Source organism: Aspergillus ambiguus, assembly GCF_047715705.1.
Source record: "Aspergillus ambiguus strain CBS 117.58 unplaced genomic scaffold BDV59scaffold_47, whole genome shotgun sequence".
NCBI classification, from domain to species: domain Eukaryota; kingdom Fungi; phylum Ascomycota; class Eurotiomycetes; order Eurotiales; family Aspergillaceae; genus Aspergillus; species Aspergillus ambiguus.
Genome location: NW_027395560.1, coordinates 1 through 18,790, shown reverse-complemented (window position 1 = coordinate 18,790; position 18,790 = coordinate 1). Strand labels below are relative to the sequence as shown.

General features: G+C 52.7%; 6 protein-coding genes across 6 annotated transcripts; 3 read left to right on the top strand and 3 right to left on the bottom strand.

Moving 5' to 3' along the window:
- Positions 1-21: 21 nt before the first annotated feature.
- On the bottom strand, positions 22-1,951 carry BDV59DRAFT_210552 (putative RecQ family helicase RecQ; the record flags this gene model as incomplete). The annotated part of the gene is made up of 2 exons (XM_073695620.1): positions 22-1,789; positions 1,946-1,951. 2 exons carry the CDS (start codon positions 1,949-1,951, stop codon positions 458-460), a joined length of 1,338 nt encoding a protein of 445 aa, XP_073543760.1. The 3' UTR covers positions 22-457.
- A 466-nt stretch (positions 1,952-2,417) lies between these two features.
- Positions 2,418-5,260, bottom strand: BDV59DRAFT_187316 (pentatricopeptide repeat protein). Its single transcript, XM_073691184.1, has one exon. It carries the CDS (start codon positions 5,080-5,082, stop codon positions 2,608-2,610), a length of 2,475 nt encoding a protein of 824 aa, XP_073543759.1. The 5' UTR covers positions 5,083-5,260; the 3' UTR covers positions 2,418-2,607.
- A 105-nt stretch (positions 5,261-5,365) lies between these two features.
- rsm25 (mitochondrial 37S ribosomal protein mS23) lies at positions 5,366-6,490 on the top strand. Its single transcript, XM_073686839.1, has 2 exons — positions 5,366-5,873; positions 5,945-6,490. Exons 1-2 carry the CDS (start codon positions 5,443-5,445, stop codon positions 6,288-6,290), a joined length of 777 nt encoding a protein of 258 aa, XP_073543758.1. The 5' UTR covers positions 5,366-5,442; the 3' UTR covers positions 6,291-6,490.
- A 548-nt stretch (positions 6,491-7,038) lies between these two features.
- Positions 7,039-10,521, top strand: BDV59DRAFT_122632 (putative cell morphogenesis protein Sog2). The gene is made up of 4 exons (XM_073686838.1): positions 7,039-7,675; positions 7,755-7,866; positions 7,920-8,266; positions 8,317-10,521. Exons 1-4 carry the CDS (start codon positions 7,236-7,238, stop codon positions 10,370-10,372), a joined length of 2,955 nt encoding a protein of 984 aa, XP_073543757.1. The 5' UTR covers positions 7,039-7,235; the 3' UTR covers positions 10,373-10,521.
- A 381-nt stretch (positions 10,522-10,902) lies between these two features.
- Positions 10,903-12,891, bottom strand: cp9 (putative serine carboxypeptidase; the record flags this gene model as incomplete). The annotated part of the gene is made up of 2 exons (XM_073695619.1): positions 10,903-12,589; positions 12,648-12,891. The coding sequence occupies 2 exons, from the start codon at positions 12,889-12,891 to the stop codon at positions 11,112-11,114; spliced, it is 1,722 nt and encodes a 573-aa protein (XP_073543756.1). The 3' UTR covers positions 10,903-11,111.
- A 3,242-nt stretch (positions 12,892-16,133) lies between these two features.
- BDV59DRAFT_122576 (TCP11 family protein) lies at positions 16,134-18,526 on the top strand. Its single transcript, XM_073686837.1, has 2 exons — positions 16,134-17,409; positions 17,461-18,526. The coding sequence occupies exons 1-2, from the start codon at positions 16,480-16,482 to the stop codon at positions 18,358-18,360; spliced, it is 1,830 nt and encodes a 609-aa protein (XP_073543755.1). The 5' UTR covers positions 16,134-16,479; the 3' UTR covers positions 18,361-18,526.
- The last annotated feature ends 264 nt before the right edge of the window (positions 18,527-18,790 follow it).

The following is an 18,790-nucleotide window of genomic DNA, read 5'->3' as shown; positions in this document are numbered from 1 at the left end:
GTAACCTGCAAGCAGAGGTACATTAATTGCTGGTCCATTGACATCTCTGTACTTTTGTCTTCTCCTTAAGCCTGATACAGTTTAGCTAGGGTTGGTTGTTCTCAAATTTTGTAGAACAAGAATTGGAAGTTTTCCCCTTTCGTCGCTCCCACCGAACATGCCATATAATTCTAGATAAGATTGTTACTGAACATTTCAGCATTCGAAAGTTTGGATATGTGATTGGTATGTATATTGCCCATAACAACATGTGTCATCTGCTGTATGCAATATTCCAAATTTTGGAAGCTTCTCGTGGCAGCCAAGCCTCCATCAAAACCAGTGGCCATATTTTTTCTTTTTCTTTTGATAATCATGGCACAGGCATTATTAGTTCATGTACAGCTCGCCATGGTTCTCCGTCCATATTTACCCAATCTAGGGGGTATGAGGCCGCGAACCACAGTACAATTCTCTGCTAATAGTCGTACATATATTCATCATCTGTCACTGTGTCTGTCAATCCCACGGCAAATGCAATGGCCATATCCGCTTTCCGTTGATTCAAAGATGCGGGGCCTTCTTTGCAATAATCGCAGGCGAAGTCGCACGGTGACGATTTCTTGCCATTGGCATGACTCGTCCCTGATCTTTCCGGACCTTGAGAACCCATGATTTCGAGTTCCAAATCACCGAAGAAGTCTTTTATCAGCTCGTGTTTGCAGTGACTGGTGTCTTCACAATACCGGACCACTTTTTCGAAGCTCTCGAGTCGGGCCATCCGATTTGGGGTGCTACCATTCTTCGCCTTGTTGTTGGATGCGTTCTCGTCTCGTTCCACGCGTTCTTGTGCGTTCTTTCGTTCCTCGTAGTTGTAGTATACAATCGAGGCCGCGGCGCGTCCATCCCGGCCTGCACGCCCGGATTCTTGAACAAATCGTTCGAAGGACGAAGGCGGGTTCCAGTGCACGACGAACCGGACATGCGGGTTGTCGATCCCCATTCCGAAGGCGTTCGTCGCTACGATCACGTAGAACGCAGGGCATTTCCCGTCGTCGGTCTTCGCGAACACGCCGGGAGATGTCCATTGCGATTGGATGCGTTTCCTCTCCTGGTGGGGGAGACCGGCGTGATAGGTCACGGCGTAGATGCCGTCCCAAGCCGCGGACAGATCCTCTGCGAGGGTCTCCGCAGTTACCCGCAGGTTCACGTATACGATGCCCGTCATCGGGGCGATGTCCATGGAGTTAGGCCCGAGCCGGGCTTCGCGCCGGGCCTTGATGGCCTGAAGCCACGAGACGAGGTCGGTCAACCGGGTGGGCCGTGGTTTTGTAGTATCCCGGGGGCGCGCGGGGAGGTATCTGACCTCGTAGTGGATGTTAGGCCGGGCCGACGGCGTGTTGAAGATCCTCAGCCGGGCCGGATTGAGCCCTAGCAGGTTGATGATGTCGGCTCGGACGCGCGGGGTGGCTGTCGCGGTGAAGGCGCTAATAGGCACCGGGGGGTCCGTCAGGGTCTGTTTGAACCAGCCGAGTTGCTTGTATGCAGGCCGGAAGTCGTGGCCCCATTCGCTGATGCAGTGCGCCTCGTCGATGGCGACCCGGGTGAGCTCCCGCTGGGTGTGGATGGTTTTGAGGTTTCGGCGGAATCCCTCGGACTGGCAGAGCTCGGGGGTGACGTAGAGTAATCGTGTCCTTGGGTGGCCGGAGAGGAGGTCGTCGATAATCTCGCGCCGTTCGGAAAACGAGGTGGTCGAATTGATCGTGGCTACTGGCACTCCTATTGCTTGAAGGGCCGTTACCTGATCGGCCTGTTTTGCTGGTTAGTGACGTGGTGGTGGGGGTATCCTGGGGTAAGGTGAACGCGCCATCAATGCCAGCAATGGGCACACCACGACTGTCACTGTCGAGTTGAATGATATCCTGGTCAGCGTTCATCAGGAGCCAGCGGGTGGAGAGGAACCAACCGCCATGGCCGATTACTGCAGGCAACTGGAAGCATAAGCTCTTCCCAAAAGATGTAGATGCCTGTAGAAACACATCGTGTCCTTCCACGGCAGCGGCGATTACTTCTCGTTGCAGGGGGCTGTGAATTTGGGCACTCTGTTAGAATACCCAGCAACTGGCTGCATGAATGCCTCGGACTGTCTGTCTCACCGGAACGATTTTTTCTGGAACACACGACGCAAATGAAAGTCCAGATCCACTTTCCGACGGTTCAATCTCCCAGGTAGCATCTCCGCAGCATCTTAAACATGCCGCGGGGACAGTTCGCGAGCGACGGGGAGTTGTACAATGGGTGATCTCGAAATTCAGCGGCCGAAGTCGCGCCGCGCGACAAACAGAACGCGAGATCACGTGATATCGATTTCTATATACCCCATTCCGTTGTAGAGAAGACACACTACGCACAGAACACTACAAACCATTGTAGAAAGGCACGCATGGTTTCAAGCTGTTATATTGATTATCGATACCGTGCTAAAACTCTAAAGATGTTCACTGTACAGGATGAAAACACATGCGGATACTCAAGTCGCGAAGACATCACGGTCCGGTTTGCACCAGGAGGGTATATATAACAGATCTATAATATACAGGTAATAAGAGCCACTGTGAACGTCTTAACCTACCTCCGAACTCGGTTCATCTGCTTCTCCAGCTCTTCCTTGACAGCCAAGACGTCCAGCGCTCTCCGCCTTTTGGGTTGCCAGAGACGTTCAAGTCGGAGCCAGACTTCCATGACTTCCTTGGGCCCACAGCAGGCGCCAAAGGCACGAAGGATAATGATGATCATTCGCCGACCTAAGAACACTCCATTCTCGACCTGGCGTTCCAATCCTTCCAATTCGTCCTGCCCAATAAGGGGTTCTCGAGTCCGGTGGCCAAACAACTCGTCCGTGTCAAACTCATCGTCTTCAGGGTCCGTAGTCTGCTCGTGACGATCGCTGGACTGGCCTGTACCGTCGCTCGCACGGGAAATGTATGCGTGATTCTCTGCTGGGCTGGCGTGGACCTTGTCCGTTCTGTTATCAGGGCTGGATGTTGGCAAAGGAGTGTATAGACCACTGGGGGCGTGTGGCAAGGAAGATGATTGTGCCTTTACTGGCGAGTAATAGCTGCCCAGGGGGTTCTCCCATGTAGGTTTCGCCGTCCGAAAATGGAGACGGTCGTTGAACCTTGCCCGAGACTCGTAGAGAGCCCGGAGATAAGCTTTCCATGCCCCTCGCAATCGTTCAGCGGTCCAACCTTTTCTCTTCCGCCCATTACGGGCAAACCCGCTGAAAAGCAGTAGATAGATCATCCCTCGAGGCGGGACGGCAAACGTCTTTTCCATGTCCTTCAGCACGGAGCTGAATGCCTGGATATCCCCTGTTTCGTAACAGTGGAAGGAAAGAAGGATGTGGAATGTACGGGTGTCCGGGGCCATAGGAAAGGCTTCCTGGAGCGCACGATGGTGCTCAGGTAGCTTTTCCCGAAGAGGGGCGGACAGCTGGAGGAGGGTGTTCAGTTTCCTGGACTTCTTCCGGTAGACGACCAATTCTGATGTCAGACCGGGCTGGTGTTGGATTCTTTGTTCGAGGTCCAGCCCGGTTGCTTTTTGCGACTGCAGCATGCGACGATATAGGCTTTCTGCGGTTGCGGTGTCTCCTGCCCGAAGGAATGATGCGAGGAGACAGTTCAAGACTGGAGTGTCGACGATCTCACCGCTAGCCACGAAGTCGTCCAGCGCCTGGCGAATCCCATCGGGGTCACGCAACATGCCATAGTAGTATATTCTCGAAACCTTTCCTGCGCGACTGAAACTGATATCCCGCTTGTTCATTTCCTCCATTAGGCGATCCGCAACCGTGAACTGGCCCGCTTTGATGGCGATATCAAACAGAATGCCAAAAACGATACCGTCCGATTTCACTCCACCCAAATGCTCCATTTGCTGCCACAGACCGATTGATCTTACAAGGTCCTTCTTACATACTTTCCCCGACGCTCGGCCGGCAAGATGAATTGCGGAGCTCCATAGTGACCGTGAGATAGGTAAACCCGCAGCGATCATGTCGTCCACTAAGCCTAGGTAGCGGCGAGCGTCTACCCAGCGACGGTTGGTCGGGTTGGCGAACCGGCGCAGGAGTGCGCCCCGTGAACGCTTTGAGAGATAGGAAACTCCCGGATGAGGAAGTTCGCGATAAAGTCGGAAGACGTATTGGTTTGATTTCTTTTCATCCCACATAGCTTCGAGGAACTTCTCGACGGAATGGAGCTCGACGGCATCGAATCGCATATCCGCGCGGCGGGAGACGACGGGTAACTCCCTCATCGCAGCGTCAACAGCCTGCTTCCAGTCGAGTGCATCTCCATATACAGCACGATATAATTTCGACGCAGATGAATACACTTCTTTCGCGGGGGTGGTCTTTCCGTTGTAGCGATATCTTTCGGCCGGCGTGGATAGGACTGGCGGTTGATTGGAAGACATGGTATCACTCGGTTGGACGGTTATCGAGGGATCGGAGGGTTCAGGTATGTTCGCTATCGTATCTCGATTCCTTTCCTCTTGGAATTGATTGCGTGGCCTTTGGAATAAAGACTCATTCGGAAGGGCTTCCTTCTCCTTATCATCCCTTCGTATCGTGGTGTTCTGAAATGGGGGACCCGGTAAACGATCCGCCTCGCCCTCGTCCTCTTCTAATTTTTGTGCGACACCAGAATTGAACATCCGCTGGGCGGTCGACCGGTGAGAGGTCGTGTCCAGACATAGGAATTGAGGACGTTTTTGCGGCAAGTGTCTGGTGGCCGGCCTCCCCTGCCATGTAACGGTTGTTCCATGCGACGCAGGATTGATGGATATTGTCGATAGCCCTCTGCCACGAGGGGAGTGTTCGCGACAGTAACCGGCCATGACGAGTGAGCCGACGAAAAGATCTGCTATTGACGCAACGGATGGGCGAGCACGGCGGGAACCGAATCTGCGGACAGAGGCATTGTAGGAGAACGGTTCTGGTCTAGACATCGAAGCGGAAATGGAGGAGAAGCACGTATCCGCACTCTGCGAAGGGGGTAATCGCAGGTTGGGCGAGCTCTGGGACCTATTGGGATGAGGCATGAGATGGCAGACATCGTGGCATCGAGTCAGCCATGCATGTCCCGAGAAGGCCTCGAGCAAGGTGCAGAACGAGGAAAGCAGACTGCGTATGGGAGGAGAAGCAGACTGCGCCGGGATAGAGGGAAGCCAGAGGGGGTGAAGGGGAGGAATGGGGGGAGGAGTGGCAGTCGTTGAGAAGCAAGCGAGTTTGCAAGCTCCGCGTCAAATTATTATGGATGTTCTTCTCTCGGTCAAAGCGGAGCCGGGGGGTGCGGGCCAATCGGAGTCGCGCATTGCCAATCCTCTTTTTCACACCCGCGCGACAACCACCTCAACCCGTCCCTTCTCTCTCGTTCGCATCCCTCCCCCCTCGCAGCAATCATGGGCAAATACAACCTCACAGCCCTTCGGGTTCGTCAGACGGCCCTGCAGCAGAAGGCCGCCGGCAAAATCAAGCGCCTCCCGCAGTGGGTCGATGTCATCGGTGATATCCCACCGTCTCAGGTCCTCGTCCGGAATCAGCCGCAACAACACCAGCTAGTTCGTCAGCGCGTGAAGACGCTTCCCGGAGCTTCGAAGCCGCAGGTCGTCTTTGAAACGGAAGAGAAACGGATCAAGCCGAAGAAAGCCAGTCGCATGTTCCAGCCATTGCAGATCAAGTTTGAGGAGGATCAATTGCGAAAGGAGTTTTTCCGCGATCACCCCTGGGAGCTTGCGAGACCTCGAGTGCTGGTTGAGACTAGTGGCAAGGATTACGAGCACTATGACTGGAGCCGGCTCCAGCAACCAGGAAAGCGTCTGGATGGTGAAAGGTATGCTTATGAAGGGCCCGTCTTGCGCAGTTCTCTCCGGTGGAATGCTAATGTGGCTTATGTTGCTCTAGCGTCGTCCAACGTCAGCTCTGGCTCTTGAATAACGTCCCCGATATGACGAAGAGTACTGCCTACGATATCGCTCGCCGCGAATTCTACCGCCTCCGCCTACAGGAAGATATTGAACGACGAGTGGCTGCCGAAGAAGCCGAAGCTACCGGAGCTACTTTCGGACCTACCCGGCTGGAGATTGGCATGGAGCTTGAAAACCAGGAGTACGAGCGTTGGAAGCAATGGGCCAAGATGGAGGCCCAGATCCAGGAGCAGCGAGCCGCATCATTCACCGGATCTGCTCTCCCTAGTAGCGAGGAGGCGCCTGCGGAAGAAGAAGCGGAGAAGGTCCCCCAGCAGGCATGAGTCAGAGGGGTTTTATTTTCTGATGGCGTGTAATATCTGATGGAGCCTGTGCGAGGGAGGGTTTTCATGGTCATGTATACTATTGAACAGTTTCCTGTATCTTTTCTTATTTCTTCTTCTACCTGCCTACTCTGTACCAGTGGCTAGTATTTCGATTATATACCTAGTGATGAAAATGCTATATACGAAGCAGCCTTGACGTACGATGAGCGCCGTGAAGTCCCCATAGAGAGCGTTCCCGCGGTTGTTGTGGTCGGCGCCGGTCGGGCCAATCAGGAGGGGCGACTTATCGCCTTTTGGGCCTCTTGCGTTTTATCGCGCCTCCGTCCATCTCAGAACTTCCCCCGTCATCGTCTCTGCGCGCCCTCCCCGGTCTTGTCGACATTTCCGGTTCAACATCTGTCGGTGGTATCCTGTGTTACAGGTTCAAGACAATCCTCGACTGTGGTTCGATTCAGTCCCTTCACGGTGGCTACCTGCCTGACAGCGGTTCTTTTTCTCCGCGTCTCGTGAAGCGACCCATTGTAACCGCCGCCGGCATCAACCCATGAACTCCACGTTCCAGTCACACTAGACAACTATTTTCGAGTGTCTTCCGAAGCTACTTATCGACTTGATTCCTCAGTTGCATTGACCCTACGTCGATCGTCTCCATCGGGCCCCCCTGATCGGATTGAGAACCCGACGAACGGAACACCCGGACTGATCTCGCGCCTCATCAGTTCTGTTTTACCGGATCATTTTACATTCTGTCAAGAAAACTATCCCTCAGCCATCGCTGCCCGCTTTGATCATGCTTTATTTTTGTCTTGCAAATATCGAGATTAATCTTTTCGTCTGATTGATCGTCCGAACAACGCGCAGCCCGGGCCGGCAAACGAACCCCGATCAACCATCGCCCACGAATCCCCGTGAATTCGAGATTCGGCTTTTTTATTTTTGAAAATGCTTTCAACCATGACACCCTCGGAGGATACGATTAGAATGCCCCGTTCGTATCGTGATGAAGTTGACGAGGATGATGGAAGCCGGAGCAGTTCGGAGCACAATGTCTCGATACCCTCGTCGTCTTCCTCCACCATCAACGACGATTCTTTCAAGAGCGAAGATGAGGTAACGCTTGTCAACGGATCGACTGGAGAAGGTGGAACTAGTGGTAAACAAAACACGGGACCTCGAGGACCTCGACTCCTCTCCCCCGAAGAGACCATTGAGCTTGCCCGCCGCGCCGTCGAAAATGGTATCCAGGAAACGAAACGCTCGCTGGCGGGAAGCGAGGCCGTTAGCGATGTCGTGAAACCAAAGTTAACAATCGATCTGGGCCACTCTAATATCGTGCGCATTCCGGAAGCGGTGGTGGATGCTATCAAAGATGAAGTCGAACGGTACGGAAAACCAGTCATGAGAGATAGCGTTGCATGGCTTTTCATCATTTACAGAATTGAGCTCGCTGACTCCCAATAGGCTCTCGCTATCCAACAACCAGCTATTTCATATCCCATATCGGTTTGCAGAATGTTCTCACCTTCGGTATCTCAACATCAGAGCGAATAATTTTCGAGAGTTCCCCAAAGGAGTAGGTCTTGGAATGAATTTCCATTTAGTATTTCGTGGACTCACGGTTTTTAGGTGTACAAACTTCCCTTTCTTGAGATCTTGGATCTCAGCCGTAACAAGATCAGTCATCTTCCCGAGGAAATCAAGAAGCTCTCTTCTTTACGTGTCTTGTCTGTGATGCAAAATCGATTGGACGATCTTCCATTGAGCATTTCGGATATGAATAAGCTACAGATTTTGAAGGTCGCCGGAAATCCCTTGCGGTATCCTCTACGTCGGCTCCTGGAGACTAGTGAAAACGAGCTCTCCACGATGACTGATAACGAGAAGGAAGTTGCACTCACTGCGGAACTGAAAAGGTTTCTCAAAAATAAACAGCCTGCGGTTACACCTGATCTTGACAAGGGTGTTGACGTCAGGTAAGGACCCCTGGTTAAATTTTACTTTACTTATGCTGACACGATATCAGTGAGATCGTGCTTGATACTCCTAAACCTGTCAAGCGTGGAGTCAGTAGCCGCTTTCCTGTGATCCCGAGCACGGGTGATAGCGCTTCTGACCCCAAGTCCCCTTCACTGTCGCGGCCTCCGCCCATCCCGATGAAATCCCATTACCGCATTGCTTCAGGGCAAGGATTGGGCTTCCAAAGTGGCATCCTCCAACGTCCCGGAATGAGCACTGTTCATGGAGTGAATGAACGCAATCGAAGCAACAGTGAAGGTATTATTCAGGCCTCACTAGCCGCGCGGAGTAAGCGGATGGGAGTCATTCGGAAAAATACTGATTTGGGGACATTGGATGAAGTACGACCATATCGGAACAGCCACCTACGTGGTCTGAGTCACGGGTCTCTCCTTCGCACCAGACCGTCTGGCACTGCAGGTGGGAGCAATTCGCCCAGTCCGAGTAGCCCAAGAGAGCGCAGGCGCTTAAAAGACGGGTTCGTCAATCGGATGTCCAGCCTCCCAGAACATAAGGGCGAACGAGAAGCCCCGGAGCCCATCATTGAGAGCGCAAAGGGTATTCTCTTTGCCTTATTTCAAGTACAGTCCCACGTTTCTGCCCTGATAAACGTGATCAAGCGTGACGATGCACGCCGGAACAGTCTCGAGTTGGTTTTTTACAACGCTTCCACACACGTTGAGCGTCTTAACGATGCCCTCGAAGCATCTGAGAAATCCCAATCGCTCGAAGCAGATTCGAAACGATTATCCGGCGAATCAGTCAAACGAGAGTGCGAGACTTGTTTAATGGCTTACACCCATGTCGGCACGCAGCTTCGGCATAGTTTAGACAAGATTGTCGCCAATGGAGACCCTCGCTACGTGCGGTCCTTGATGCTGATGATGTACGGAAGTGTGGCAGAGTTACGCAACGCGTGTGAGAGCCTGGGAGTTCCTATACATACGCGCCGGCCCGGCTCTTCTACAAAACAGCCTGTTCCAGACATTAACAAAGATTCCATTATTTCTGATGGGATGACAGGGTCAACATTAACTCCTACGCGAGGGAGAGAACCGTCGTTCTCGGCACGTCGTTTCCGGAGTGACACGACGATCCAGCATCCTCGCATTTCTACCACTGAACCTTTACCGGCAGCAGCAAACTATCAGTCTGCCATTGGCTCTCCAAGTTTCATGCCCACCCCATTTAGTCTCGACTCGCGCAGTCGCTCAAGCAGCCGCTCGAACCGCATCAATACTTCCGTACCTTCGTCACTCGCTACGCCCCGTTCGGGCGAAGCTTTCCCCCCAATGCCTACGACCGTGGTGCCACGAATAAACCCTTTGACTGGCCTAGACGAAATAGAAGAGGAGCGCATTTTCGAAAGAATTTTTCATCAGCTTACAGCTGCATATACAGCCGCTCTTCAGGCGGTGCCCCTCGCCCGCCGCCAGTTCGCGCGGTCTCTTGAAATAGCCGAGCAAGCAGGCGAAGCAGAAGGAATTCGGCTACTTTGGACCAATCTCATTCGTCGTTGTCGTGTGTGCATAGAAGTGTCCGAAGCGCTCAGTCTACGTCTCTCAAATATGAAGATCAAGGAACCCGGTGGTGGGATGCGAAACCAGCGTGAATTCTGGCAATTATGCAAAGCGTTCATGCAGTCGTTTGTCGAGCTTGTGACCGATATGAGGGAGATTCGGAGCATGCACCTTCTCCCATCGGATATTATCGTCATCCTTCGCCCGGTCCAAAGAGCTAGCAGGGAAGCAGGTCGGCTGATCGAGGCTTCTCCATGGTCATATCTGGCAGATATGGCGCCCGGCAATGCACCTGGCAATATCTATGGGCCACCTCTGCAAACTCAGCACTCCCAACACCAGATGAGCTCTACTCTCTCTCCACAGTCCGTCACCCTTCCAGCAACGCCCTTGAGTGCTGCCCTTGGGCCTGCTGCGCAGGCAACTGTGCCGTCCACACCTGCAAGTGCATATAGCGACAAGTTTTTTGAAGGCGACGTCTTCCAAAGGGCTGATTCGCTGCTGTCGATGCCTATCCAGGCACCATTCTTTGCTCGGCGATGATGTGTTACGTATAGCCCCCCTTGGCGGTTCCGTGGCAGAAGAAGCCTGAATTTTCTGACATCACTTGTGTCACGTTATAAATACGTCCTCTTTTAAATCCTCAGTGACGGTTTGCCCACCCTTGCCTCCGAACGTGCTCTATTAGGCTGGAATGATCTGCCCGACACGAAATCGGAGTTTTGCATATCCACCACACGAATAGTCACGGCGCAAGCAGCTTAACCGTTTTGAATCAAGCGGGTAGGACGGCTATTATGAGCGGACTGTGTCTGCGCGTCCTCCCAGTACGATTGATTGTTTAGATGTATGTACACCTAGCCACATGTTTTTGTTTTTGATTGATCTCTGTGAAATTCCCTGTTGTACCTCCGATTTGAAGACGACGGCGTATAGGATGAGCGCTCCTTTTATTTCTTCTTGAACATTGCATAGCGTGTCTGCCCTTTATTATGTTGCTACATGACGTATGACGAAAAGAAAACTTAGCAAAATGAGAATTATTTCCAGGAGACTTTCACCATAAGATACAGAGCAGCTGGAATGCCAATTTCATGCTAGCGACAGCTCCAAACCATTCACTAACCAGCCAGCTTACGTCCGCTCACATCCAGGCAACACGGGAACCTCCCCAAACGCCAAACTCCGGGCCTCACGTCGCACATACACCCACGCCCATTCGAATCGTCCGGGGTGGCAAAACAATCCACCACACACACATACATCCCAAGCCGGACATGAGCTACGCTACCGGCGCAAGTACCACATCGCGCACATATGAGAACATCTCGCGTGGCTTGTTGACAAACACCGTGTGTCCGGCGCCGCGGAACAGATGGTACGTCAGCCCACGCTCTGACACCCAGATACCGGCCACGGCGGGGTCCAACGCGCACGCCGCGATGGCCTCCACGGGGCCGGTGCTGCCGTCGATGCGGCCACAGGGATGTGCCGCCAGCGTGGCCTCATCTGGTGCGGCATCCTGCACGAAGAACACCCGTCCGGGCTTTTGCGTGAACCCCCGTGCCCCGTTCCAGGTCATGTTCTGCAGGACGAGCTCCGTTCCGATGTGGTTGAGCAGCATGTCGTACTCGCCTGAGTACACGTGCACGGAGATGTTATGCGTGGTGATGAGCGCAGGAAGGACGGTGTAGGCGGGCGGCTCGGGTGGGGCAGCCTGGAGGAGCGTGGCGAGGATGTTGTTGTTATTGCAGGGACTGTAGGTCTCGTCATCGTCGTCGTCTTCGTCTTCGCTATCCTTGCGGGCGTTAAGGGCGCGGGTGGATGGCGGGGATGGGGACGGTGCAGGGAGGTTCAGCGCGAGTTGCACTTCGGGACGGCTGAAGTACGAAGCCAGCAGGGGAAGCGGGTCAACGGTGTCACAGTCGTTGTGGATATCGTACACATCGAAGCACTTGCGGTGCGGGCTTGCGGCAGCGATGGCCCTCACGTAGTCGGTGGCGGTGGAGAAGGTCGCACAAGGCCCGTAGCAGGAGGAATTTAAGATGGAGTCCGCAACAGCGTCGGCGGTTGTCGATTGAATGCTGCATGTCCCGTTTATGGCCGCACCTAGCCGGCGCGGTTGGAAGCTGCGACGCTTGTAGTTCAGGTGTTCGGGGTCCCCCGGGACCTGGATGGCGTCCTGCTGCGGTGGGTAGTGGTTCGCCTGTTCCAGCACGTGCGTGAAACCGCAAGTCTCGTCTGCGTCTGCGAAGACGGAGAGGATGTCGTCCGGAATGTTGAGCAGCCAGCGCTGCGACTCAAGGTAGGCTCCGATGGTCACGGCGGACATGGCGGCGGGGTTTCCTACCGTGCCGTCTCCCAGGGCAATGGACTGGAGGTTGATGTCGAGGGATGTGTCCTTGTGGTTGCTGTCGATGATCGCGGCAGCAATGTAGGGGATGTAGATACCTGCGTAGGACTCGCCGATGAGGTGCACCCGTTTCTTCTGCAGGTGAGGGAAGGTGAGAAAGAGGGACCGCAGCCATTTGGAGAAATCCGACGCTACTCGGTCGTTGTTCTTGACCGGGTATGGGACACTCGCCGGTGAATAACCTGTTCCCACGGGCTGATCGACGTATAAAACATGACCCAGTTTGGTCCACGAGTGGGGATTCTGGACGAGACGAGTCGAGTTGCCTGAAAAGGACACAGGGCCGTTGCCTGTGGTCAGCCCGATGAGGGATGAGCAGCCAGGACCACCGTTAAACCAGACTGCGCCTAGTCAGCCACTGTATCTTGCGTGGGAGAAAAGTATTGTGAAGGAGGGAAACCTAACTGATCAGGTTTTCATCGTAGGTTTTGTCTTCAGCCCGGAAGAGCCAGAAAAACATGGCGTTTCCCTCTTCCGTCCCCGGGACGATAAGTCGGCCAGCCCAGCTGGGTGGCAGCGAGGCACTATCTGGCAATGAATGGACCTCGAATTGAGATGCGTTCGGGAGTGCGCGGACTGGGCTGTGGAAAAAAATTGCTGGGATTGTCCACAATGTGTGGAAGAAAGTGTATATCCCGGCGAGATTCATGGTGACGGCGGCTATCCAAGAACCTGCGGCTACGACTAGGACTCTGAAAGATGGTATGTCGACATTATAGGAGAGACCGATCGCATGAGATTTTCCTCATTAGAAAACCTCATATACGAATTCCCCAACATGGTCTCGAACAAATTCGCCTGTGCGGTGTTTGGCCCGAGCCATGTTGAATAAAGAAAGGTTATTGATATACGTAGTTCCGCATGTTGATATGAATAAGCGGCGGCTTATTGAAGGACGCGAGGTCGGAATTGAATGGTGTCGTTGACAGCATCAAGTATGGAGAAAGGTTAGCTCTCCATAGATGGCCCTCAGACATCTCGAAGTACTGTATATCGTAGAGTCCTGGAGGAGAGGTGAGAACTGCTGTCACTAGACCGGCTACCCCTTGCCTCGTGGGATGCACGGATAACACCGACGCTGGATCGGGGAATTTACCCCTGCATTTCGCACCAAGGCTACCGTAGATGAACACACAGGAAGCCCTCTAGGCTCCCTAGAACGACAGACCCCTTCTTCATACCCATGAAGTGAGTATTGAAGCACTGTCCTCTTGAAAGGAGGTTGAGATAGGGCTTAGGGCTAGGGCCAGATCACGGGTCTCTATCCTAAAACGGAAAACTGTACTAGTCCCGGAGAGGCAAAACCTACTTAATGTTGAAAACAGCCTCATCTTCTATCTTTCATAATACATCAACTCTGTTCCATAAGCAAATTACTTCATGCTCCACTCCGGGGCTATCACGATGTTCTCCTCCACAGGGCTTCACCGTCAGATCCACCGGCAAATATATGGACACATGGATCGGGATGGCGGACTGGAAAAAAAGTTTGCCTAGTGGAAGCCCGAATAAACACCGCTCTTTTATAACACGCGCTGACTATGCCATGAACGGTCGAATTGACTCCGTTCCAGCAGCCCCGAAACGAGGCGACCACGCGGAACTAGACGCCTCACTTCTACACACGGGTCGCGCCTTAGAAGCGGTCTTAAAATTCGGTCCAGCCACTCAATGATCCGCTTCTGTTCACCGTACGGAGTAGTTGGATGCTTTCAACTGCAGTTATGTCAGCGAACATGCCACCCCCCTGTTCATCTTGAGGAGGGAGAGTGGGAGATCCCGAGTTTAAGTAACCGATAATCTCAGGTCGATCAACCATCGGTTGCGGTCTATTAGTCAGTCACCCCATTCTTAAACGTCCTAGCCTGCACGTTAGAGCCCAATCTGGTTGCCATCTGTCCGTACTATTGACCCAGACCATGCTTGACCCACACTAACTGGAGGATCATCTTTCATGTGTGGGTCAAGCAAGTCTCATCTTCCAAGGCGAAGAGGCACGGAAAGAAGGGGGTCAAAAGAAGGAGAGGGGAAAAATTAAAAAAAGGAAGTCAAGCGTCTTCCTACTGGGGTACCACCATCGCTATTCGCCAGTGCTGTGGTGGAAAGGCTTGTAGCACGAGTTGCCGACCATAATGCGAGAGTGGACTCGACTTATGTATGCCAGTGGACAAAACGGGACAGAGACTGAGACTATTGCCTCCAAAGTCCCGAATACGACAGAGTAGATACGACGTCTACGACGGTGTGGGGTTTTTCTCCCCCTGCATCTTCCCTCCGTGGACGATGGCATGGAAGTTGCCAAAAAAAACAAACCCTCGGTCACCGACCGCTGAGAGGGTCCCAGCAGTCCATCCACCATCGCCCGATTAAAACAAGAGGGAAAAAGGAAAAAAGAAAAAGAAACCTTGTTCCCTGTTCCCAACGCACCAATACCGCCCACAGTCAAGCTTGGCCGCATGATAGTCACCTCGTTATGCTGGTGCAAGAACCCGTGGCCCAAGACCAACGACACCACCGTACCGAATCTGATCTCTGCTTCAGTAGTAAATCTCTCTGAAGGCAGGGAAAACGAGGGTCGAGGCATGGATGCAAGAACGTTTAAAATCGATCCACTTGTTCCATCGACGGATCGGGACTATTGGAATGTTCATCTGCTGCCCTCATCCTCCCCCTAGCTTCAAGTCATGTTTCTTTTGGTTTCGAATCAGGAAAAAGCAAAATACCTGCTGCCCTCAGAAAGTGGGAGAGTCGCTCTAGAAACCCGAACACCGCTTGCGGTAGGCTGCATTAACTATCTATCGATTCATACAATTGAACCATCCATGGAAGATTCTCCTCTTTTTCGGTGATCTTATTCCCTTTTCCTTTTATTTTCCTTCTCATTTTATTTTATCTATTTTTTGTTTTATCATAATTTTTGTTTTCTCCCCTTCACTTCTTCTCTTTGTCTAAAATTTCCTCAGCCTTTCCCCTTGGCTGCAAGTGCAGTCGGTGACCCCCGTGGCGCCTGGTTAGGGGCATCTCTCCCTACGATATCTCCCTGTCTCCAGGATCGCACATTACGGGTAGCAGCAGTGTGCTCACTCCCCAGATCGCTCCCAATACCGTGCCCTGTCATAGTGAGGAATGCGTTGAGGCTACCGAGAACCCACCCTCTGGAGCCCAGGGGGTTTGAGTTTGTCTCCTCGCGCATCGCTATGCAACTCCTCTAAAACCCCTCCGAAGACGTCTTAAAGACTGTGAGTGGGTGCTCTACTTGTCCTAGAATGGGTTCATCCGCCCCACGTCATCCACTATATACAGCTGCACCCCTAGAGAGATACTAACGTTCATGACTTGCCTTGTCCGGCCTTCTTCCCCATTGCCAATTAGACCCCGTAGCTGCAATCGTCAAGAGGCCATCAGCCTCACTTTGACTTTCCCCTGCAATAGGGAAGTGGCGCCTTGGATTTGTGAGGTTTGCGGTTTTCATGCTGAACCCATCCTCTCTCCCTTTCTCCCTACCTTGGCCCGCACCGTTTATCAGTCTCCCACGGTGCTGTAATGATTCCAGATCTCTTTAAATTTTGATTCCGTGCATGGTCCCCGTCTTTTATCCTCTTTGCCGTCTAGAAGCCATTGAGACCCCCAGCATCGAAAAACGCTGTCCACTTGGTTCCTTTGTCAATCGTGCCCAGGCTGCGGCCGTTTGTTTGCTATTCATTTCTTAAGACTGCTATCGCATAGATAGGCACTGGGTTATCTCTCCCTTGGCTCCTAGGTGCCTGGCTTTACCTGATCTGCTCGATTTTCCGTGCATTTTCCTTCCTCTCGCGGGAAGAAACTGCAGGAAATCCGGAGAAAGACAAAAACAAAGGGAGAGCCGTGATAGTGCTGCAGGCAGGTCTCTTTGCCGTGCACTTAAAAAAGCGTCAACGCTCAAGCATACGGATTGTGCCGTGAGTGATCTGCATTGCGATCGGTGAGTACTATCATTTCCTCCTCACTGGTTACCCCTCGAAATCCAGCAAGGAACTAACAAAAAGGGTTGTGTAAAGGGATCCCGATCACTTAATCCCCCGGTCGACTACTGTATGACTTAGCTGTTCCTTGCGTCAGTCAGACATGCCCGTGGACTTCATGTTCTAGCGCATCCGAAGGCCCTACAGTTACCCACGTTGAGAACACTCGTGGTCACCTTCACAGAATAAAAAAAGATAAAAACATAAAAAAATTTTTTTCTGGACAGTGGGAGCGGATGGAGATGGACCTCCAGAAAACAAAAGAGGCGCGGCGGGACACTCCTGCGAAGCAAGAAGATGGCAGCGAGTGTCCTTTGGATGCGTATGGAGGGAAAGGCCATTCGAAAGATTCGCCGAAAAACGACTCTCTGAATAATCGAGATGCAACCGATTCCAAAGCATCCACATCCTTGCACCGGCGACGTCAATCGGCCAAATTCGCCTACGATGACGGTGCTAGTCGGAGCCAGCTCTCGTCGTTGCCAATTACTTCCCCAGACTCGCCGTCACCATCCAAGGCAATGGACATACCCGTGGCGTTGGGACTGGGCCAGAAGGAACAAAAGCTCTTGCTTTCCGCGAAGCGATACCCTCCGGTGACGAAGAGCACACTCAGTGAGCTGGATCTGCCTTGCATCATGAGCAACATCAACCTCCGCATGGATGCCAACTTCGACCGAGACCTCCACTTCAAGCCCGATCTGGATGGGGAAAAGGGCCGACGGAAGCGGAAGGAAGCCACCGACTATTGGGAGGCCATGGCTGTCGAAATCACGATATATGCCTTCTGTGCGGCTCACCAGGCAGGGAATGCGAACGAGGGCACCGCAAGAGACCCACGACAAACGTTTGAGCCCCGACTGCCTGCCATGTTTGAAACGCTGCAGGACGTTTTGAAAACGCTCGTCCCGGAGCGTGATCATCCCAGTATCATGCAGAACCTTGAGGTGGCTCTATTGATGCAGCAAATCCAGAAGGGAGTGTTGGATATGGTCGGAGTGGCCAAGTGGCTGGCGGCGCTGCTGAAAACGCATTGTGCTCCAATGCGAGATGAGTGGGCAGATCGAATGGTCACGCAGATCAGTACTGGGTCACAATTGCAGGACTCGTTTGAGATTGTGCAGGGGCTGCAGACTCTGTTCGCCATCTTGGAGGCGATGAAATTGGTGAGTCCCCTGGCGGGTGGATATAGATGGGTGATTAACGTGGACGTCTAGGATGTTGCAAACCACCAAATCCGTGCATTTCGGGTTCTCCTTATCGAAGATACCGTCCCTTTCCTCCAGGAATATTTTCGCGGTAAAATGCACCGGGACAACTTCCGTGTTGAGTCGGCGCGCCGTTGGTATATCGATCTTCGCGAACGCGAACTGCAGGCGATGGAGAAACCAGTACAGACTGACAGCTTCTGGCCGATAACTCTCATGTTCCGTGGGATATCTGATTTTCTGCTGCAGTTCCAGAGCCCTGACTCATTCCCCGAGACGTTTGTCTTCGATTCCGACCGCTTATGGCAGCTCCGCGCTTGTCTACAGAATCTCATCAACCTTGACATCTGTTGGTTTATCTTCGAGTCGTACATCCACACACAGAAACGATATCTTTCAGCGCCCGCTCAGACATACGCCACCTTTCGCTCACGGATAGGATCGCTAATGGAATCGAACGATGACTGTCCACGGGGCTCGTCTCGGTGGCTGAAGAACGTACGATGCATTGCCCTAGAGATTGCACGCTTCGCCTGTGCGGCGTGTTGCGGTGATTCGATGGTCTCGGACACCGTCATCGCCCCCATTGAAGCTGCACTGGAGTGGCACTTGTCGAACGAGTCAGGCTTGTTCCAGTTTTTCCAGAACTCACTACGAGAGAAGCTGCTGTCGGAGACGTTTACATGCGCCAAAAAATATCTAAATATGTCACCACTCGCCATCTGCGAATCGCAACGCCACCACCCACAGCCGTCCGGGTTACAACAACAACACCATGACATCGAGAGGATCTCCATGCGACTCGCACATATGGGCGTCTTGCACTGGAAGGTTTGGGCGCCGATTCTCTACGTACGGGAAAGCGTGTCGTCGACTGACGTGGCGATGGCCTCCTGGGCTGCGGCGTGACGTGGCGTGAGGCCATCTGTTGCATTGAGTTGATTGACATATCTATTACTTCGACAGCATTGACTGGAGTTTTATGCTTTGTGTTTCTTTTCTATATACTGTGTTTCTTGAGTTGCAAGTTCAGCGTCTGCATGGGTAGTTTGGGTCAAGGCGTCCACTGGGGAAGGCATTTAGAACCCTTGCCTTTTGGGTTGGGGTGTTTGGTTTCTCGGCGATACATCTGAGTATTGTTCGATAGAGGATAAATCTTTCCTTTATTCCGTTGTGTTGCTACAGATCGATCTCAGCACCGTAATATGAATATGAATAGTTAATTTACATAGTTAACTGTCTAGCTAACTAACGTAATCAACCACCGAACCGCGGATACCACCGAACCGCGGATTTTCAACCAGAATCTCTTCTCTTCGTTCAACGCGTCTTTTTCTCG